Source organism: Rhynchophorus ferrugineus, unplaced genomic scaffold (assembly GCF_030347505.1).
Source record: "Rhynchophorus ferrugineus isolate W39M unplaced genomic scaffold, kcgeb_rfMv2 rfM4, whole genome shotgun sequence".
In the NCBI taxonomy this organism is placed as follows: domain Eukaryota; kingdom Metazoa; phylum Arthropoda; class Insecta; order Coleoptera; family Curculionidae; genus Rhynchophorus; species Rhynchophorus ferrugineus.
In genome coordinates, this window is record NW_027472583.1 from 11,260,514 (window position 1) to 11,283,635 (window position 23,122).

The 23,122-nt window shown below is 32.0% G+C and overlaps 4 protein-coding genes across 6 annotated transcripts; 2 read left to right on the forward strand and 2 right to left on the reverse strand.

Annotated features, from left to right (window-relative positions):
- Positions 1-35: 35 nt before the first annotated feature.
- KrT95D (phosphofurin acidic cluster sorting protein KrT95D) lies at positions 36-12,136 on the forward strand. Of its 3 annotated transcripts, none has more exons than XM_076402427.1 (14): positions 36-496; positions 676-979; positions 3,487-3,644; positions 6,309-6,460; positions 8,329-8,534; positions 8,598-8,729; positions 8,788-8,922; positions 8,976-9,190; positions 9,247-9,501; positions 9,564-9,678; positions 9,733-9,927; positions 9,995-10,130; positions 10,197-10,316; positions 10,379-12,136. In XM_076402427.1, the coding sequence occupies exons 1-14, from the start codon at positions 387-389 to the stop codon at positions 10,504-10,506; spliced, it is 2,361 nt and encodes a 786-aa protein (XP_076258542.1). In that variant the 5' UTR covers positions 36-386; the 3' UTR covers positions 10,507-12,136. The 3 variants fall into 3 exon arrangements, with proteins under 3 accessions (XP_076258542.1, XP_076258541.1, XP_076258543.1); XM_076402426.1 differs by having other exon boundaries at positions 77-496; positions 6,309-6,514; XM_076402428.1 differs by lacking the exons at positions 36-496; positions 676-979 and adding an exon at positions 1,655-1,752 and having other exon boundaries at positions 6,309-6,514.
- A 1,039-nt stretch (positions 12,137-13,175) lies between these two features.
- On the reverse strand, positions 13,176-15,683 carry LOC143195373 (uncharacterized protein F54F2.9). Its single transcript, XM_076402440.1, has 7 exons — positions 15,465-15,683; positions 14,762-15,082; positions 14,546-14,702; positions 14,337-14,483; positions 14,162-14,288; positions 13,832-14,114; positions 13,176-13,518 (listed from the first exon to the last, which is right to left on the reverse strand). The coding sequence occupies exons 1-7, from the start codon at positions 15,627-15,629 to the stop codon at positions 13,396-13,398; spliced, it is 1,323 nt and encodes a 440-aa protein (XP_076258555.1). The 5' UTR covers positions 15,630-15,683; the 3' UTR covers positions 13,176-13,395.
- Positions 15,684-16,582: 899 nt separating this feature from the next.
- Psn (Presenilin) lies at positions 16,583-18,618 on the reverse strand. Its single transcript, XM_076402438.1, has 8 exons — positions 18,358-18,618; positions 18,152-18,306; positions 17,892-18,101; positions 17,614-17,834; positions 17,460-17,558; positions 17,184-17,408; positions 17,010-17,122; positions 16,583-16,950 (listed from the first exon to the last, which is right to left on the reverse strand). Exons 1-8 carry the CDS (start codon positions 18,532-18,534, stop codon positions 16,795-16,797), a joined length of 1,356 nt encoding a protein of 451 aa, XP_076258553.1. The 5' UTR covers positions 18,535-18,618; the 3' UTR covers positions 16,583-16,794.
- Positions 18,619-18,819: 201 nt separating this feature from the next.
- On the forward strand, positions 18,820-19,703 carry Rrp46 (exosome complex component Rrp46). Its single transcript, XM_076402441.1, has 3 exons — positions 18,820-19,018; positions 19,079-19,314; positions 19,369-19,703. The coding sequence occupies exons 1-3, from the start codon at positions 18,919-18,921 to the stop codon at positions 19,678-19,680; spliced, it is 648 nt and encodes a 215-aa protein (XP_076258556.1). The 5' UTR covers positions 18,820-18,918; the 3' UTR covers positions 19,681-19,703.
- The last annotated feature ends 3,419 nt before the right edge of the window (positions 19,704-23,122 follow it).

Here is a 23,122-nt window from a genome sequence, read left to right on the forward strand (position 1 = left end):
TTGCATAAGCTAACAATAAAAATGACATCTTAATTACTTGTTTAGGATATAGTGCCAAACCTCATATTGTTTATGTATGTTATAAAATAAATATCAGCATTAAGAAAGTTTTGAGAAAAAATGAATGCAAAAACCGTCAACGTTCAAGATGTCAGTTCCTTACAATCGGCTGTCACTGTCAGTGTCATGTTTCGCCCGTTGCAAGGTTGACCTGTTCATTGTCTTGTTTTTCGTAACTTGTCGCTTATCTTTTGTGTACATGCACTAAATTCGGCTTGAAACGATATGAGAATCCTTATGATCGCGCATTTCGAGTGCATCTCGGTATTGGTGCGCCCTAATTCAACAGAGTTTCAGTGAAGATATTAGTCATCGAACGTTAGAAGATGAGCGAAAAGCCAAACAAAACATTAACAGGGGCGGGTGCCTCCGCACCAAACAAGATGCGTCTGTATGCGACTTGGGTGGATAGGACACCGTCTAATTGTATTCCAAGGTAAGAAACAAATTCATATTCAACGTAGTACTTACTAAATCGCGATGATTTATTAAAACTAGGTGACTCAATTTAAGAAAAACATTTATTAGTCATATTTCGAGTAATATTCTTATTTAATGTATTGAGTTCAGTTTAGTGATGATGCTGCTTAGACGAAAATATTCTATTTGTTTAAGATTGTGCTCACTGACTTTAACCAGGCTCCAAATTCTGAGACCATTGGGTTCAGAAATTGCTACAATATGTATAGCAGTGAAAATGCAATCAAGCAAACGCACATTGAGATCAAATGAATTAGTTCTGCCATCAAGTGGACTATTAGACACTCAATTGGATGTAACGTTTTGCTTGCAATATCCGCATTTTCTAAAAAGGGAAGGAAATAAGCTACATATTTTATTACAAAGAAGAAAGAGGTATAAAAACCGTACTATGTTGGGTTTTAAAACACTGGCAGAAGGAGTTATTCGAATGGATCAAGTAAGAGAAAGTTTCCTGATTTGTTAATAGTGCATTGTTATGCTTTTTTGTTGCATATTGTACCGTTATAAATTGAATTAAATGCCATTTAAGACATGCCTATTAGATATGCAAATAGCTAATTGTTTATTCCAGTTTTATTTTTAATTTTAAAATGTAGAATTTATATCTATTATGGGTTCATTAAAAATGCACAGTATCAGTTAATGTTTTATTAATAATCGAATTGTTTCTATAGAACTAATCCAAATATTTTTTTTTATTTTACATAAATTATGAAACTGATATGAATGATAAAATATTTTCATCATTTAAATAATTTCTTCTTTGGATTGATATAATTAATATAGATTTAATATGAATGGTAGATCCATATTAAGTTTCAGTGATTATATAAAATGATGTTTTCTTCATTTCATTATACAACCCAATATGTCTTATAATTGATAATAGATCGTTCAATAAGTTCTGTGTGAAGACATGGGCTGTGATGTTAATTTCGTTTTTTCATCACGTCATTTCATTTTTCGATCGACTATTTGTTGCCAATTAGCCAAAACAGATCTATTTAAAGTCCTAGGTATCTCATTAGATACCATGAACAATAATTTAGGTGGGGTTTTCGGTTTCTGAAAGATATATGCACTGGCTAGCAATTAAACAGAAACATTTTTGAATATTGTTTCTTCCTGTAAATGAGACCGGGTGTGCCACCATGATACTAAATTAAAACAAGCTAAGTGGTGCTAATCTTGAACGAGGGTATTTGTGATGTATGTACAGAGAATTTTGTTTGTGGATTACCTTCAAATTAGTAATAGAATAAATAATGTAAAAATCAGTTAGACAATATCTGGTTTAGAGAACAAAAACTCATTTTTTTGAGTCAACGCAAGAGGGTGTGTCAACATAACTCAACAAACCTTCGCAAAAATCAGTTTAAATTAAAATACGCATTATTGCAACATCCAGCCTATCTGGCAAATTTAAGACCCTTCTTCTGGTAGTTCTTTCATCTTAAAAAACATACTTGCAGCAGTCAGGAAAAGTCTTCCGGATGTAAAATTTATAGTTAGAATTCCACTGGAGCAATCGTGTTAAATAAAACTTTAATAGAATCATGTTTTTAACGACCAAACTTATTGAACAAACTATTATCAGCCATTTCTTACTTAATCTATACTATATACTATATGAATATTTAAACCTTTTATTATTGACTCGAAGGTAGTATAATAATCCTTGAATAATGTTCCAGAGTATACAGTTATTATAAGACATGTTACACTTTTTTCATACACATTTTCTATATTTATTGTGCGATCAATTAAATTTCTATTATTTTTTCGCATCGAATCTCATATAAGGTTAGTGACTTGGTTATAATTGATCAAACACTATATATTACTTATAATTTCATTATCTGATACGTGCTTGTTCACATAATACGAATCGATATCACCTTAAGCGATAGTATAGAGTAGTCGGGAAATAAATGTAAATATCAACTTGTTTACAACTTGGATATGTACACAAGTGACGATTAAATATTTATTTATATTTCGAGGAAATTATTTTTGGCAGGATATATGATAACAATACACAATTCTTACAGCAAAATATTGAAACGTAAATAATTGTATATTATATCATACCACTTTGTATATGGAAATGGGATATTTCCTCTTAAGGATATCCTCTTTAAGCCAGAATCCCTTATCAGGAAGATACCAATTGAAAGGTTAGCTCGTGGTAAATAATTGTCTCATATCTGATATAATATGGCTATATCATTGATTATGTCTATTATGTTTTTTGTTAGTTATCTATGGGTTGTCTCAAACACATTTCTTTATTCAGTATCAAGAAAATCTTATTTTGGCACTATAGCGATCTAATATTAGCTATAATCGAAAAAAATTCTTTGAATCACCGGACGATTGTATTTTAAAGATGAATTTCAGTAAAATCGGTGCTTTTGAGGAATGACGTTCCATCGACTTCAAAAATATCGTTTATATAAAAATGTCGTTAAGGTTTAGCTCAAGTAAGAAGTACTTCAACTGGCTTTGAAGCTATTGTAATGTTATAGGAAAAAACAAACATTCAAACCTTGTAACTTCTTAAACAAAAAGAAATAAATAAACACTGAGGTCATCTGCGCCATGTAATTTCCTAACGAACCAGGTTTATTTTTAACAACCCTTCGAATAATTACAGTTCTATTTCTAGTAGGCGCTGATATTGGATGGTTTCATACTTCATAGTTTATGAATAACTTTAATGAAAACCCGATTGTTTCTGGATGATTTTTTCATCGGTTTGTTTTTAAAGGTCCCTGTTCTAATTTTGGACGGAGGAATAATATTGGAATGATCGATTCGTGTTTATTTTCAATAAGCTATATAGTTTATCGCGTAGGCGTTGTCTGGTTACATTCAGGTTCATCGATATTCATTCGTTATGTATATATTTCTACTAGTTTGTATAATTGTTCGCATTAATAGGTGTTGCAAAAACCGTTAGACCTAGAATTGGAGCTTGCGATGGAAAGCAGCGGTAAGGACAAGATTTCCGGACCTTGTGCCAGGCTGTACATCCTCCAACTTAGTTCCACGCCGGTGGATCAACAAGAACCGAAGGCGGACCGTGAACACGATTTCAGGTAAGATATTAACGAAAAATGATCTATTTTGAGGTTGCTCGTGTCTATTTTTAAAAAGTTACTTGATGTATTATGTGGATGTGGTAATTTTGGCAGCCATTTTTTGTTTCATGTAACGACGTTTTTTGGGTGCCAATAACGCAATATACAATAAATTACCTTGCATCCAGTTTTACCTTTGGACCTGTTTGTTCATTATACAATACCGCGTTTTTGACATGTTTCTCCAAAATAACTTTTACTTAAAATTACTACTTATTTTAGGATAATAAATATTTAGTCCTTTGTAACAAAAAGAGTCATATAAAGACTAAAATATATGAGAATTGCATGGGGATCGCATCTATTAATTTTCAATAAAAATATAATTGGAAATATCATTTTTCCAACGGCTTCACGTGCTGCTCACATAAATTTGGCGATCGGAGGTAGTACCGTCAGTATGGAAGAAAGCGATAATTGTACCTATTCTGAGAAAGGTGGCAGTAAACAGTGTAAGAACTATCAGGTGTATGTCTCATATCAATTGTCAGGAAGGTGTTTACGAAGATCATACAATGACAAATGGTACGCGAGGAGGTAAACTTAGAAGAACAGGCGGGTTTTAAACGAGATTGCGTGGACAAGATTTTTGCGCTAAGCCAGCTGGTGGAAGAACATATTAGATATGGAAAGCGTGAGATCATCGTTTTATTTTTATCGCTGTGCTTTCGACTGTATACACTGACCCTCACACTGGGTAGCTTTGGAAGCTGAACATGTTCCCCTAAAGATTATTAAGCTTCTTCAGGGAGATGTTGTCTCTCCACTGTTTTTTGACATAGTAGTGGATGCAATTATACGAAAAGTTTTTTAAAACAGACATGGCATTCAATATACAAACTTTTATTCTACAAACTCCTTGACCGATCTGATCTGATTATATGGATGTTGAGGCTTCTAACATTCTTCATGATATAGTTTGCACAGCGGAACCATATGGCTTGAGATTTAATGAAGAAAAGATTAAAGTCCTGGCAACTGACGGATCGCTTGCCATTATAAATCTCAAGGGGATCTAGTTGGAGCAAGTGCAAGTACTTGGGGTCAGTAATACAGGAAAAAAGTAGCATCTACCGACAAAATAATAAGCTTAATCGGCCAAGCTGCAGTAGCTTTTGGTTCTCTAAGATGGTGCATGTGGAAAAGAAGAAGCGTTACAATCAAGACTAAAATCCGTCTCTTTCGAAAGCTTATCTTGCCAATTCTTCTTGTACGGCTCCGAGACTTGTACCCTGTTACCCTCTGACATATCTAAACTTGAGATCTTTCAGATGCGATGCTCAAGGCAAATGTTGCATGTTTCTCTCCAAGCTAATATTAGAAATGAGGTCATCCGTTTAAGTTGCCACAACCAGTGCACAGTTGAGTGACAAATTCAGAGATGCAGATTGCAATGGTTTGGCCAGGTCTGAATGAATTAAAAAACATTGATTCACGCAAGTAGATATTTGAAATTAAAATGTATAAAGCTATTCATATTTATAACAGCATTTGTATTTTCCATATTTGCTGTGCTTAAGTTTCTAACCAAACGCAGTGCAATTTCTCCAAAACATATTTGGTGTGCCCCGAATAATTGAACACCCAACATTGTGTATGTTTTCAAATGTATTATTATTATATTTAAGAATATTGTTTTATTTTTAGTTTATGAAAATTATAAAGTTTTTTCCTTTCTATAGTTTAGGGGTCTAATTTATTGGACCATTTAATTGGTTTTTGTAATATTTGTGACATGGGAAAGGAATTATGACTTGAGACAATATAAAATATTGCATTATATTGAATGTCTGGTGAAGCTAGACCAAGATAAGAAAGGCACCGAGCAACCAGAAAACATATGTCTAGCAAAGAGGATGTCTCATCGTCTCGTTGTCGAGTGTCGCGGATAATGGGTGTTCAGGTAACGGGACTAGATGAAGCATATTAAAAGTTAGACCTGGTAGAGGACTCCTTATACTGGCTATAATTCGTTAATAGTCCGTAACTCACCTGTTTTATTGGCATGAGAAGTTCCCCGCTGGAAAGGAGAATTTTCCTCCCCGAAATTCTGAACGAATCGGAATACAGAAAAAGGTTTCTTGAAGCAGCCTTCTCACCCACCACCAAGAACCCGAGGGAGGAGCTTCGGCCATAAAACACGATGCATCGACGAGAATCAGAATTGACAAAATAATTAAAAAGAATTAAAGAACTAAGAACATAATATCAGATTTTGAAAAAGAATTACAATTAGAAAGAGTTATACAAAGAGAAACAGTCAAGAGAGTCAAGATTTAATCAGAATTAAGAAGAAAGAAATGGTATCAAGAATGGAATTCAAGAATCAAGAACAGTAGAAGTCTTATATGTCGTGTTTATGATCATCAGTTGGTTTGATGACGTATCGATTTAATATCTTTATATATATATATATATATATATATATATATATATATATATATATATATATATATATATATAATATATAATATATACAATAAACTCTTTGTGCATTAATGTACGCAAAGAATAGGGAAAATAAATTGTATTTTATTTACAATATTGTTTTCTCACCTTAAAAACTCAACAAAATTCCTAATACATTTTTCGGTTGATTTTCATATCGATGTTCTTTTTTAGTGACGACGACGATGAAATATCGTCCGGAGAAGAAGAAGCGGGAGACCTTTCCGATAGCGAACCGATTAGGACGAAGCATCCGCATACCAGGCACAATCTGAAGCAGCGTTTCGTGTCGCTGCTGAAACGCTTCCGGGTACCAGATTCAGAGGGTAATTTTTTTTCATCGAGATTATATTACGGGTCCTCCGGTCGAAAGTGCTGCAGTAAGTGGTTTGATCCCCTTGGCCGCATCCCGTTGATCAGGAGATTTGGAACAGTGTTTTTCTCCCTGTATGCTGTATGTTTTATACGAACTAACAATTGACTCCTGTCGTGAGTGTGATCGCTTCAGCTTTCTCTTTCTCTTTTGGGAAAAAATCATGTGGATCCAAGAACTTCACCGTTGTACCGCGTATTACAGTACCATTTCATTTTAAAAAATACTCTCATACTGTTCACTCTTATAGAGTAACATTTTCATATAGTCTATTCAAGGTTTTTTGTACATACATCATCAAAATGTTTAATATATTGCTTGCCGCAATTTGTAAATTCGTTTTAGAATCAGACAATAGTTTCCTTGTCATTTTATTCCAATTAAAAAGAGACACAATACTGTCTGATTAGGTCGAACATAAACGAATGAGCCTGTCAGTCGTCCGGTTGTCAGACGTATGCAAAATTCTTGAAAGCAATAGTAATAAGGGGTTATAACTCTAACCTATAAACTATTTTGGCTGTATAATTAACAGTAGTTTTTAGATGTACTATAGTGTTAAAATAAATTATATTTGATAACATTTTTGTTCAATTATTTTATTTAGATTAAAATTTCGTTGTATGTCAAAGCCAAACTGAACTAAAACTCAGCGTTGATGCGGCAACATTGCGATGTTTTGATGTCAGAAATTTAAATGACGTATGTACAAAATAACTTTGAACGGACTATACATAACAATTAATATATTAGGACCAGAAATGAATTCTTACGTGAATATTTTCCTCATCTTTCTTGCGATTTAGCTACACCGTGTCGATAGAAGGATGTTGTTTTGTGGCCACCCGTTCGTTTACTCATTTTTGAATTTCTCCAGCATTTCAGAAATGTATATCAGTCAGGCCATCAATATTTAACTTTTTTACCACACTGATCAAAATACATGCAGGAATCTAAAAAGATGGTGAAACGATAAGCTCTTTTCAGTAAATTAATGTGTTATATTTCTTCCTTTCACATCTACCCCAAGCAACGCAAAATATTCTGTAGCTGTCTTGTGTTTTCAACGCAATTTGATTTATGTCCAATAATCCTTGCGAGCTTTCAAAATTTTTGTCTGTGTTTTTGAATTGCCTGGAATTTTTTAAGAAAATCGGTGCATTGGTTTTTGAAAAACAATGTCGATGGACGATCAAAAATAGTGTTTATATAAAAAAGTTATTAAGGTTTTGCTTCTGGTCAGTCTAGTTCAAGTGATGTGTACCTCAATAGGCTTTGAATCTATTGTAAAGTTTAGAAAGGAAACAAACATTCAAACCTATGCTTAAACTGCTTAAACAAAAAGAAGTAAATAAATGCTGTGGTCATCTGCGCCGTGTGCTTTCCTATATTATAGTGATTTGTAATCTTTCAAACTTTTTCCCTGTGTGTTTTTTTTGCTATTAACATCAGAATTGCCATTTTCCTTCAACCGCTGATATCTAACTCCACAGCTGGGTAAGATAGATAAATTGAATTAAATGATTAGAATTACATTTCTATTCCTAATATTTATAAGATAAAAAAATTATGCATGAATGACTCGAAAGTCGGATTACTCAAAATTCTTTTGGGAACATCCTTAGTATTTTTTTACAATTTTATTTGGATTTAACTAATATAAGAATATATTTGAATGCATATGTGATATAATGTTATCATCTGTACTTCTAAATATTTTGCTGCTTTGGATGCTTTTTCACATTTATACATAATATGTTTAATGATAATCAACTCAACATAATCTACATTTGTATATTTACTCCATTAATATATTTCCAGGTGGACGTGGTGCAGATCTGGACAACCCCAGCGATATTCAGGCACTGTTTCAAGAACTGGAGTCCCTTAGTTGCGAGGAGGACTCGGGCGCTGAACAAGATACAATGTCCATATCCAGTACTCCTAAACCAAGCTTGCGGCCGTTTTTCAGTAGCAGCAAAAGTTTGTTAGAATCCAACAATCTCCCCTATATCGAAGCTGAACGGGTTTGTTGTTTCGTTTATTTCTTTTCGCATACCTCTCTGAATTTATCATCTAATTACCCTTAGATTGGAGATGAAAAAACCGCCTCTGGTAGTGATGGTAACGCAGACATCTGTTTTACGGATCCGGAGGCACAAAGCGATCCACAAACCGGCTCGCCTCCACGAGAACAATCCGCCGGTTCCAAGAAACAATCCGTAAGATATTAGTAACGGCGGTCTTAATTTTATATACGTATATATTTTATTACTTCAGAGCGAAAACGAGTTTGCTAACATAATGCAGGAGCTGAGCGAGAAGAAATCGAAGCTATTCCGAACGTCAGCATCATCGGCAAAGAAGAAAAACTCCCTGAGCGTAAGTTCCGACGTCCCGGTACCGGAAATAACGGTAAGTTTTATTCTAATTTTCTGAAAACGGCGTCTAAAGTCCGGCTGATTCAGGTGAGAAAAGGCTTCCAAGAGCAGATTTCCAGATTGTTGCCGATAGAAGAAAATGTTCTTCCTGAATGCGTTACGTTAGTCACAGGTCCAGATAATGTTGCAACTGCTATTTCAAATAGATTCACATCGTTTCAGTCTTTTAAAGTATTTCAGCCAGTATCAGCTATTGAAGTGAAAGCTGTTCTAACGGCATTGTTTTCGAAAATTCAGAAATAGTGAGTTTTCAAAGCCTATATTTTATGATGATAGTGATATTTTCTTAAAATTATAGCTGTAACAGTTGCGCCAAACCAAGCACTGCTGTCAAATTAGTACTTATTGGGGGAGATATTCTAACTGGATGGTTCGTCAGACCCTATGTAGAACTCGTTTCTAGCAAACCGTCCGAATGGTTGTCGTATACTCGGCTATTTATAGTTCCTGTAGGCACTTGTGGTATTGCACGACATCTAACAGCGTTAGATAGTGGTTACATGGCGCTATTTCCTGCCGAGAACGACCCAAAACCAGATGATATTGCTCAAAGGTAGGTTATAAGAATATAAGTGCCTTTGTGAGAATATGCGGTTCGATATTTTATTATTTCAGGTTAGTTAGGTATACTTCAGTACCTATAACAGCTCCACTAGCGCAATTGCCAATTGGAGAAGCGATGCTAACCTGTTATGATGAAACAAGCCAGCTGTTCATTCCATTTGTTAATGTAACGCATTTGATAATGATCTTTAGTCATTTTATTTGTGAACTCTTATTCTAGGAAGTACGTGTGGGACCTGCAGATCACGTGCTTTCAGTTTCGGTAGATATGGACGACATTTGTTCCAGCCCACCAGCGCCCTCTCTTACCCCACCATCATCTCCTAACGTCCAAGTTCGCGAATCTCCATGGGAACCTCTTGAGTTGCAAATCGACTACTGGCAAATGCCAAAATTTAATGAAAATACCATTAAGGTTAAAAATAATTATAAACATTACTGCATTATCGAGTACGATTAATATTTATTTTTATTATTATCAGACTGAAAAGGATAAAACCAAACAGGATGGTAAGACATCACTAAAGGGAGTGTTTAGAGGATTGCAAGCGTCTCCTTCATCTAATGCGGGGCTATGCATCGCTATGCATATGGCTAGTAAAGAAAAGAAACAAAAAAGTAAGTAATGAACACAGTTGTAAGAAAAAAACTCAGTAATTATTTATATATAATTGTTTACGTTAGTTATGAGATTGGGAAAAAAGAAAGAAAAAGATAAAGACTCAGAACCCAGAAGCCAAAACGTGGAAGGTGTATCAAGATTAATATGTTCCGCAAAAGCTTCTCACACTGTTCCAATGAGAGGTATTAATGATTTTAATTGATATATTAACCGAAAACTAAACGATTCATGTTTTCTTTCGCAGTTTACATTGATGGAGTGGAATATAGCGGAGTAAAATTTTTCCAACTAAGCTCCACATGGCAGACGCATGTGAAAAATTTGACTGTATCCTTGGTTGGAGTACCACTGGCTAGCACTGAAATGAACTGAATATATCCGTCACCTGATGAAGAAAAAGTATTCTTATTGTTAAGATTTTCAAGCAATTGGCTTTTGCTGAGAGATATTTTATAACAATTCTATCGATTGATATTGATGTTTGTGTAATATGCTATTGATAACTGGGTATGCTGAAGTATCGCTATAGTATTTTAAGTTATTGAAGTGATCTCCGATACGGTTTCAGTTCTTAAAAAGTTTGGTGGTACTTCAGAAAGAAAATTAATACTATGGTTCTGTAGTATTCCTTTGCTTTTGCTTCCTTAGTTATTATAAAATAGTGGTTGCTTCTAGTCACACAAGAGGGTCATTTCTGGTATCCAAAGTTGACAATACATTATTTTAAAAACTCAACAGGCAGGTTTGTTGGGTTTCAGAGGTGTCAGTTGGCACTTTCTGTAATGATTTTTTACAGTAAAAGTATAGACTTATGCTAAGAATACTCTGTATATGTGATATAGTTTATAGTAGTTGTTAAAGTTCATATCAAGAGTAAAACTGCTTGTATTATTAACAAAAGTGGACACGAAAGAATTATCGTTCTTTCACGGCATATACTGGTAAATATTGAGTTTGAAATTGCAGCTTCTTGTGATGGGATGAGTGACTGTAGGTAGATAGGTTTATATATTTTTTTTATATGAAGTTGGAAAATTATAGCATGGTGTGCAATCATTCTTGTTGCAGCTGAAAGTAGTTTTTAGCTTTGTTTTTCTCTCCCAAGTCGATATACTCTTTAAATAATTTTGATCTCATGTGCTTGTATTAACAAACTATTAGAAGCAACGCCTCTAACATTAACTATAAACTGACTGTCTGACTAATAAATGATCTACAAGAATGATACAGCACCATTCTGTGAGATATAAAGTTTTTGTGATATATTTTTATTTTTAATTCGTATTCTCGAAAATAGTTGAAAATTATTTTAGTAGATTTTTGGAAAGTTAAAGCGCTTTCGTGAACTTGTAAGGAGAGAATTATACCAAAATTGATAAAAAATGTATATAATAATTTGTAACGTATACCATTCACTGGTATATTGTATTGAGAATTAATCACATTTTATTTATATGTTCACCATTGTTCCAAAAATACTATATATGGGAGTTGTAGTAAGATGCATTACCACATTTCTGATGTTTGTTTTTGTAAAGTTGGTGAGCAAGTGTAAAATATGAATCTATATTTACTGTGAAATATCCCTCATTTAATAACTTTCCTTTGTTTAATAATTAAGAATATCTAAAATAATTTTAATTAAAACAGATGGATGATATTAAAGAAACGATAGGTCTTTATAATATAAGACAAAATATTCCATAATTTTAAATAATGTATAAAAATAATAACGGTGCAATGTGCAGTAAGCATAAAATGTTCTTTCGCTCTACCCGAAAAATATGTGGTGGGGATTGTTATCATAGTTTATAGTTGTACCATAGTACAACCCAAAAAAAAAACGTTATGTATTGAACATATATAATCGCATTAATGTAATATTTATTTTTGTGATATTAAATGAAAAAAAGTTGTCGAAAGACATTTTTCCATGTACTGTCAGTTAGTAGTTTGTCAATAAATTTGAATTTTGTAATAAATTTTGCAATAGTATATCTAATTATGGTGTTTTATTTAATCTAATATTTTTTGAGTAAAAACAATTAATTTTCTATTTCTGCGCCATTAGAAACATAGAGTAGGCTAATATAGTATACTATGGAATTACGATGAAGTCTAAGTTGGCCTAGAACAGAATTTGACAAAAAAATAGGAAATACTTGGACTTATAAAACCCTTCAATTAAGTTTTTTATATACTTTAATATTTATAAGAAATATTTCCATATTATTTAAATTTATTGAAATGATCACTGATAAAAGATTTGTTATTTTTAAGTGACCTGGTAGTTCAGAAAACAAATTAGTGTTATAGTTTGGTAGTACTTTTTGGTTTAATTATTAAAATATTGTTTTTTTCTCCAACATGAACTGTAAATTGAAATTTTAAATAATAAACAATTTACAAGGGTGGTACTTTACCATCCTGTGAGATATAATGGTTTTGTGACAGTTTTTGTTCACTTTTCTGGAAGTTAATTAAATAAAGGGAATGATTGTTTTCGTTTGTCAATTATGCCAAGTGATTCAAAATTTCGCCTTAAACGATTAAGTAACAGGCAGAAAATCAAAAGGTTGAAGTGAACGAAATCACACGAACTTGTATAGTGTATTCTTAACTTTAGCTTAAGTAGTTCATTTTAATTTTGAAAATACATCTGATGTATTAATCCCGTACTTGTCTCTATTAATGCAAACTTAATGTAAGATGTAATTAATTTTTAAAAAATGTTTTAAACATTTAAACAATCAAATTCAGCAAAAAGTTAGATACAGAAATTTACATTTTTAAAGTCTAAACTTAGCCTTGGTAAAATAGTCTGTATGTAATAATGCTAAATACATTTCATCCTTTCCCTCTTTCTTTTTTTAGTAGAAACCTAACGCAGTAGTCTTTACTGATACAGGAAAGATAAAATAATTTCCGATAAAATAATTTGCATTTGCAATAAAAATACTTTAGTATTATGTGATATCGAGATAGATATTGACTTAAGAGCAGTTCAACAAACACTAATATTTAATTAAAATAAAATGAACAATATTTATAAAAATTTATTTCACAAGGAAATAATTTTGTGCATAGTCACATTTACATATATATTTTTTAAATTAACTGTCTATTAAACCTAAAATTAATTAGTTATGTTTTAGGGTATTTTGCTAAAGTTCACAAACTGGAATAATGAAAACTTCAAATTCCACAAATGCGCAAGTTTACACAATCACAGACTACATAGTAGATAACTGTAGGTTGAGCTTAAATTTCCGACGACAGTTCATTGCCTGCTGTCGCTTCTATTTGGCTTAATTCAACATTGGATGATTCTTTTTGCTTTTTTAAAGATTCTGCTAAAAACTTAAACCTCATCATGCACTCTTCCTACAAGAAAAAAAATCAGTTTTATTTTGTCGAAGTGTTTTAGAACTTTATATTAACGCATTATTTTAGTTAGACACCATATTGTGAATCTCTGGTGTAACAAACAAAACTTATCAAAACTTACCATCAGTTAAGTAAGTTATTTGAGACAATATAATGTTTATATTAATATTCAATTGTTTTAAAATTAATTAACAGTGTTAAAAATATTTTTTTTGTTTTGTTTTGTTTAATGAAATTTATTTACAAAATACTTACCATGTTTTATATTTGAATGATAAAAGCATGGATTAATGATGTATTTAGCTATTACCTTCGTTTTATCAGGAACATTATCAGCTATCCGATCCCATCTATCCGCACAACCTTTTGGATATTTAGTAAGAGCTTCTTCAAGAGCTTTTTGTTGTATCTGACTCCACTTAGTAATGTTTTCACTAGTATCAACTTCTTTTTTCGTTTTCTGTTTTACTTTTATTTGAGCAGGTTCTTCCTCCCTCTCTGATGGTAGTCTATATCCGTCCTCTTTCATCTTATTAGCCATGTAAGTAACTTCTGCTACTGATCGTCCCAAAGCGTCGGCAATATTCTCCCATCTATGAGAAATTAATCAATCGAAAGTAGTTTTATTGAGTAACTCTACCTTTTTGATGAACCCTGAGGGTATTTTTTTACCAGGCGAATCAATTCGTCTAAATCATCATCTGTCCACAAACCTCCAGATACAGGTGGTGGAGGTGAACTTTCTTGACAATTTTCATTAAACGTTCCTATAAGACTATTTTAGCAAATAAACATAATACACATAAAAGACAGACCTATTGCTGTTTCAAAATTAGGTCCTTCAGGAACAACAAATTTATTTCTTTTTCTAACGGTTTTAATTTTTACCGGTTCAGGTTCTGGTTCAACTGGAACTTTTTTCGCTTCTTCTAACTGTTGGGCAACAGCAGTTTTAAAGTACCCTTAAATTGATTAATAGTTGTTATCAGACCAACTGCTTGTATTCTAATAAATGTATACCTACCTAAGGTTGATGGTATTGAAATTACTGAAATCCATATTAACTTGGGTATTTGGAATGGTAAAGTATCAAATATTGTCGGTTTTGGTATATAAATTATAACATCATCATCAAGGGCTTTACCTTTTCTTGGCTGTTTCTTACGTTTAAGATTTTCCTGCTATATATAAAAATAAACATAATTTATCAGTAATTGTAAACTGCAAAAAATTTACTTACAATTGTAAATTTTTTGTCCAAGTAAGCAGCCCAATTTACTAAGTACTGACCAATAGTGATAATAACAAACAATATAACACATGTTTCAGCCATACCCATCTTTCGAACATAACGGTAATAATATACAGCTGATCTCCAATTGGGTAAACCATTAACAAGCACCTCATCATAATATTTTCTTTTTGTTGGACTTTTAAGTACTTCATATATTGATACTAAGTTTCGAAACTGTTCAGAAGTATCGATGTCCAGATTCTTATCAGGATGTAATTTTAAGGATAATATACGAAATGCAGACCTAATTTCTGAGCTAGAGGCATCCTAATTCAAGAAATAATCAGTTATTTTTTTAAATGAAATTAAAATTCCAAAAAAAACTTATGCTGCATAAAATAATGTTAATAATAAAAATAAGAAGCAGTTTTTTTAATCTTAATAGTTGAACTGAAAATAATTTCATTTACTTGTATATTATATAAAACAACAGAAAAAAAACAGAAAATTCCTCATAGAATCTCATACAAATATGCATTAACATTAATATTGCTTTGGTTATTATTATGATACTCATTCAAATAAATATTTCAATGTGAGTTTGTGATTAAATTTGCAATTATCCAAAAGAATTTTATTCTAACAGTAGTATAAGGTAGCAGATAGTTAATAATAAACAATTTAAAGGGTTTAGTTACTTGGTACTTACTTTAGATATATTTAATACTTCATAAAAGTTTTCTTTCACTTCGTCTACAATATCAAATACTTCTAGTTGTTCAGAATCCCAAGCTTGACAACATTGGCCATGAATAAGGATTAATAATACTACATAAACTATATATGATTTCATTTTTAATATTCCCTTACACATAAAAAAAGGACATTTACTATTGTATTTTGTAAATTTTAGGACACGTCAAATATAGGTTATATTTATATCAATTTTAAGTAGGAGGTAATACACAGTTTATCGATATAAATTATTTAATATTGTTACAAATCACATTACACACATTATTAAACAGAATTTATTATTACAGTGTTTCAAAAAACTTAGATAATTGTTTTTTAGTGATGATAGCCAATCATAAATGTAACTATAATCATATATAACAATATCGCCATAACATTAATTCGATACCCCCATCTATTTTCTATCTTGTATTAGTAACTTTGACAACCTGAGTACTTAAATTTTTTTTAGGTGCTTAACCTAACTTTTTCAATTCTTAATTCATATAAATATTGGTATTCTATATTTGTATAAATATTAACATATTGTTACTCCACAAAGTATCTGTTACCCTATGAGTAATACTAAAAAATGTCCTGGTTTAGAAAGTTTTCAAAGAATGAATTATTTATATCAAGCTTCAAATGCCTTGATTACAGAAAATTTTCCTGCTTATAAGGCATCAAATCATTATACAAATTTAATGATAAATGTTTCAAAAAAATCAGTTCAAAGAATGTAAGTATTAGTCTTTGTGCTTGCAGTAATCATTTTCATTGTTATTTTTTTAGAGATATAGAGGTAAAGCGAACTATATGCAAAGGCTGCAGGTCTTTGTTATTACCAGGAATAACATCAAAAGTTAGAATAAAAAAGAAGAAAGTTATACATCATTGCCTAGTTTGTACAACAAGAAAGGTTTTTATGACAAAGAATAGAAATTATACTCCATGGACATTGAAATCTGAAAGTTTGGCAGAAATCTTAGAATACAACTCAACAAAAATGAAAAGTGATGTTAAAGAATCAAATTGAATAATGTGAAAAAATTTAGGATGCAAGGATTAAAGTAATTCAATGACATTAGAGTATTAATTTGAGGAATGCTTTTATTTAAATCTTAGTCTTAACAATATTTATTAATCATTATTATTAGTCCAAAAATATCCAAACAAATTATAATGACCATGAATTAAACCACGCAGTCTTCAATGTTGGAAGATAAAAAATAAATATAAAATCATAATCATTGTATAGTTTAAAAACAATGGTAAGAAGTAAATCTATTAGTCTAAGTAGGTACTTATATAAATATTTGCTCACTGGACAGGCTATCTGCAAATGGACTTACAATTTCTTTGGTGACAAAATAAAATATTAGACCAAATGTTATTGAGATAGGCAGTGCTGGAAGTGCCTTCTTGAAAATTGCTAGTAATAATAGTGTTAGACACAAGCCCTAAAAACAAGAACAAAAAAGGTGCATACTGAATAGAAAATATATTTCAAAAGACTTACAATTAAAATGGCAACAAAGCAAGCCAGCGTTGTATTCCAGTCCCCATATGAAGAAGCTTTACCAACTAGTACACTGTAGAAAATAAAGTCACCTAGACCTAATTTTACACCTCCTAAAATGTTTAATTAACCCGGTTATATCTGTATGATGTTAAAGCCATCTATAAAACTCACTTTCTTCTTCATCATGTTGAATTTGCTGTTGTTGTTGTTGTTCATGAAGTTGGGTACGAATTTGACCACTAGGTGCTTCATGTACCTCTAACTGTCTCTGAGCAACTCTATTTGCATGGTTATTTACCCATTCTTGAGTAAAGCCATGGTTATCACTGTTAGAATGGGATGGTCCTTCACTTTCATTTCTGGTAGCCATAGCTGTATAGGTATACATGTAAGTAGCTAAAAACATTATGATTCAATAAAAGAGTTTATACAAAAATAATACCCTACAGGAATAAATGAGAGCAGGAAATATAGGTTCATTTCTTTCTTGAGCAGTTTCCACTAAAATTCTGAGTGGACCTTTTGGTGTCAATACTGCAATCAAATCTAAAAATTACAATGTTGTCTTAAACATAAGTGATACATGAAATAAATGTTTTACCCCAAATGGAAATTACTGCTAATACAGCCCATGTTGTCCATTCTGGTAGATATTTAATAAAAACTAATGCCATCAAAGCAGCAATAAAGATCAAATAGGCCTGTTGCAGTAACAGTGGTCCTTGCCAATGAATGCAAATCATACCCATAACACCGAAATTCCACATTAACATCAACAAAGTTATGTAGTCCATTGGTATGTTATAAGCTCTTAAAACCTCCCTGTAAAAGAAAATTGATTACAGCTGTTTTCATTCAACAGTAATTAATATAACTTACTCCAAGTATAAGTAACTAAATATTGACAACAGCATTAATGATGAAGCTATGAGCCACCCATGAATAACTTTATACCATCTATATTTATAAAGCAAAATTAATAGTATTGTCATAAATACAATGACGGACATCAAAATTAACGAATTTGCTGCAGCATTCCACGCTTTAGTACTGGTATTTTGACTTTCTTCATGAAATGGGGTGTAGACACTGAAAAATAACTTTATATCAAAAAGTTCTAAGAATTTTCTCCAACATACAAAAACATATCCTTTACTGAATAAAACTTAACAGAATTTATTGTGGCAACTACAACTACCATACAAAGGGATACCGGGGCAAAAAGTTTAATAACATGTTTTGCCCCATATTTTAGCTCTTCTTCTTCCTCATTTAAATGTATTTCTTCAACGACCTAAAATATGGGTAGGCGTATAAAAAGTGTCAAATTACTAAATGCACATACATCCGCTGTTGTTCCTGGTTGAGAGCCCGAATAATTTTCCAACTTTCGATTACGTTTTCGTGGTGGCTCATTTTTAACTTCCAGTGAATTAACGCTACTGTTTGTGGCGACATGACCGTCCATCAGCTTAGTTTTCTCAGAGACGGTATCGTAATCTTCGCTTTCACTACTAGTCATAAAATAGTCTTTTAATGTGTAGGATGAAACAAAAAAAAATAAAAATCAACAAATATGACTCATTTTGCTTGACATTATCTAGATGTCAAGCCGACGTTTGCTTTTAAACAAAATGTGATAACTACTTTTGATCATATAAAAAATATGAATAATATCTAAAATTATTATAACGTAGATTGTTATAAATAATATTCTTATAATGCTCTGCTTGAAATGTTTTCTTAAAAATGCTGATAGATATAATAATATGTAAAAAAATCAATAGTTTAGTAGTTATAATGTACATATGTTGTTATCAAACATAACCTTAAAATTTAGATTTTTTTGTATATTATTTATTTTATATATATATATATATATATATATGTTTATATAAATTCTGTAATGGAAGTAGACACATTAAAAGAAGAAAACAACATTGATAGATTAAAATGTGATTTAGGATTATTATCTAGACCCGATGGTTCAGCGTTATTTACAGAAGGTATTCACATATGCATTTTCATCTACGCTAAATAACATTTATTATTGTTTTTACTTTTAGGACAAACTGTTGTTTTGGCTGCATTATATGGACCTGTAGAGGTTAAGATGCAGAAGGTTCTAGTTGAAAAAGCTTCGATCGAATGTATTTACAAACCTAAAGCTGGTTTTCCATGTGTTCAAGATAGATTTAAAGAATCATTTATAAAAAATATTTGTGAAACATCATTGGCTGTTAGTCTATATCCTAGATCTACTATTCTTGTGAACATTCAAGAAATGCAGAATCACGGCCAGGTATACACATTTTTCTGCTAAAATGTAATGCATTTTAAATGTATTGGTTTTTAGCTTCTATCATGTGCTATAAATGCTGCTTGTATGGCCTGTTTAGATTCAGGGATTGATATGAAATTTCTTTTTGGATCTGTATCTTGTTTTCTTATGAACGATGGTGAATTAAGCTTGATACCACCTGTAAATGAATCTTCAATTAAAGGAATGTTTGTGTTTGTTTTTAATAATACCAAAGGTGAAGTTATAGCTTCCCATACTGAAGGCTTATTTACTGCTGAACAATATCATGATGCATTGGTATTGTGTCGAAATGAAGTTAAGGATGTATTTAGTTTTTTTAAGCAAAAATTGTTGTCTACAGAATAAATTTGTTTTTGAATTTTGTCTCATTTTTGTATATTTTTTTAACATTGCGAAGATGTTTTAAATGCAGGATAATTTGAAAAGAGAGTATATGATTTTACAAAGCAGTCAATTAAAACTAATATATATTAAATTGTATTTTATGTTACCATAGTAGAAGAGCAATTTTTGGTTACTGAATTTAACAATTGATTAAATATTAGGCAGTTATGAAAAGAGGTGAAAAAGGACTGGAATTATTCATACTCAACAGCGCACACGATTTTTGAGTCAAAGAAAACGGACTTTCACACAATTAGTAGGCTGCGATAACTGGTTTTAAGACACATTGTATTGAACTGAACTCATGCAGGAGCGGGTTCCAATAATCAATCAAAATCAAAGGTATGATCGGCAGTCATTTCTGCATTAATTTTATACTCTATGAGGATAACATAAAATGTTGAACAGACCTGTCAATTATTGACACTGATGTCACACTGTCACTTTAAGTTAACAAAAAATGAAGAGCGCTTTTTATTCTAATTAAACATTTGTGGAGTTTTAATTAAACGTAATAATTACGGAGTACTTTCCACCACACCCTGGAGATTTTTGTAGGCGTTTCGACTTTATTTCGCGGTAAAAGAAGATGAAAAAAGAACCCTAATAAAAATCTACCTTCCGCCTCTAGCGAGTCCTGCCTTGGCCCTTTAAAGATCGTAAAACCTAATATAAAGCTCACTCCGCCGGCTGTTATTGTCCTATAAAAGTATCCTGGAGTACTCATCAAGTGTAAATGTAGTGGCCAACAGATACTGCTCGTAAACCAAACGAGGTGATCGCATAAAACTGAATCAAACTATTACGAGATCATTTTATATCATTTTTATAGTGATATAGTCCCGTCGTCTCTTTTCCTTCGGCGCGGTGCCCGTGTGAGTTGAGCTTTTTTTCCTGGCCTGGCCCGAATAAAGTTAAGATTTAGTTTTACTGTCGCCCTCTGGTTTATGCCTCATTAACTTTTTCGTTTTCTGGTTGGGTGTTGTTTAGGTGCGCTTTTTTTAAATTTTACGACGCTCTTACTTTACGACCCTCGAACTTTAGTGGTGTGTGACGCGTGTCGTTGTATATAATGCAATATGTTATTTATTATTACATGGAATTTTACACTAAAACTAAAAATGGTATTTTTAAAACCTATATAACGAATTAATGTATACATTTATTATTAGGATGTAATATAATTATTACAATATTATTGGTTAGATCAGTGGAATATAAAAGCTACTTTGACAAATCATTATAACTGTTATTTATTTTGTTTTATAATAGATTATCATTATACTATTAGTTAAAAATATAATGGTTTTGTTATGATATTAAGTTTATTAAGAGATTTGATACAGATTCTTCATCATATAGTTTATCATACTTTTGGAAAAAATAAAATTATCTGAAAAATTCATTCAAGTATTTTATATTCTATTTTGTTCAAAAATTTGCTGTCAATTCTGTATTGGACGAAGATAGTGTCATTAATGATACTGTAAGATTTTGGTTCTGTCGATTTAGTTGATCAGAAAGTGGAATAGGAGCTGCTTATTGTATATTCTTAACTTTTTTATTAATTATATCTTACATTATATATGCTCAGTACAAAATTAATTTATTACTAAAGTTCTGTTGTAGTTGCATTCATACGCAAACAAGTTAAAATAATACTAAACTATTTGAGCTAATTTTAAAAATACTCTTATCGCTAAACAAGTTCATGTGGTTTGGCTCGCCAGTTGATTAGGTTCCTATAGGTCCAAATTGGTTTTATGATAAGCTGATAAACCAATCTCTTTAGTTTTAGGTCAAGTTGATAGTTTCTTCCGACTAACTAGTACAGTTACTTGACTTTGAGTCTAATCTGCTCTGCCTTTTGTTTAACATGATGTTTCCAATTTAACCTACCATCGAGATGAGCTATTTAGCTGATTCTGCTTGAGGAATCGCATCCGTCAAGTGATATAATTAGGTTTTTGTTTTTTCGCCACAATATTAACACGGACAGATTTGGAACTATTAATCTGTATTTTCCAGTCTTTAGTCTATTTGTAGATCTTGTTGACTGCTACTTATACTTTTTCTACAGCCTTAGGCGGAGATATATATTTTGTCATGATAACTGTATCGTTGCCAAATGTTTCAAGTATTGTTTCTTTTGTTGTTGGGATATCAGCAGTATAAAGCAAATATAGAATTGGTCCCAAGACACTTCCTTGTGGAACTCCAACCGAAATTGGTTTAAGTGTTGAGATGTGGGATACTCTCAATTTTCTTAATTGAAATCTTAACTGAAAAGATATTATTCCAGCAGTCAACAGTAATTCCGCGGTAGCAGTTTGCTCATTTTGTAGATTAATTCCAAATGTCATACCCGATCAAAAGCTTGTGAGACATCCAGGTATATTGCAGGGTAGTATTTCTTTACTTCGAATGCCTTTTCAACAACTGCTCTTACTCTGTACACTTGGTCGATTGCAGAACGGTGATTCCGAAATCCAAACTGGAAATCTGGTATTTCTATAATGGTTTAATACGTTTTAACAGCAGTTTCTCAAATAATTTTGATATCGCAGGTAGTAGCGAAATAGGCCTGTAAGATCTAACTTGCCGGGTTGTCAGGTTTTTAAGCATAATTATTCGAGCAACCTTAAGAAGACATTACGGAACATGCTTCAGTCTCAAACAGGCATTGAATATATATGTCTTCATGATTATTGTTTTTCGTAGCAGCTCTTTTACTCTGATCACTGAGTTACTTTTTTTTAATTGACTTAGATATTTTTCGAAGCAACTCTGTTTATATTCTTTATTCTTTTGATTAGTCTGATTACTAATTCTATTAAATATTGTTTTATCTACAGCATATCTGGTTCTGTGCCATATTCTTCTAGCTTTTCGTTGTTATTTAATCAATTCCCTAGACTGGAGGGGGTAATTTACCTCATATTCTGATTTTTCTCTTGAGCTTCTTTCGCAGCAGATCGAATTTGTTCAATTACATTTCGGGTTTGCTGCTCAAGATAGTTTATACTTTTGAGTCATACCTTTAAACTGATTTGTTCCTGCATTGTAAATCTAAACGTGTCCCAGTTAGTATTTTTTTGTTTTTTTCCTAATTATCACGCCTAGTGTTAATAATAGTGGAGTGTGGCCTTTTAAAATGTAAAAGTCCAGTAGGTCTGACACTTTATGACTTTATGACGTTGAATGCTTTTCGAGTACCTAGTATATTCATATTAAATATTGGCATACTTATACAGTTTTAGTCAAAGATCCCGCAAAAAAAGAAAGTAAATCACTGCTTCCCCCAGTTGCATGCCATTACAGGCCGGACATCCTCTACAACCTATCCCCCCCCCGGAGTCCCCCCGGCGCCCCGCGGCTGCTCTTCAGGTCCGCGTTCGCCTCT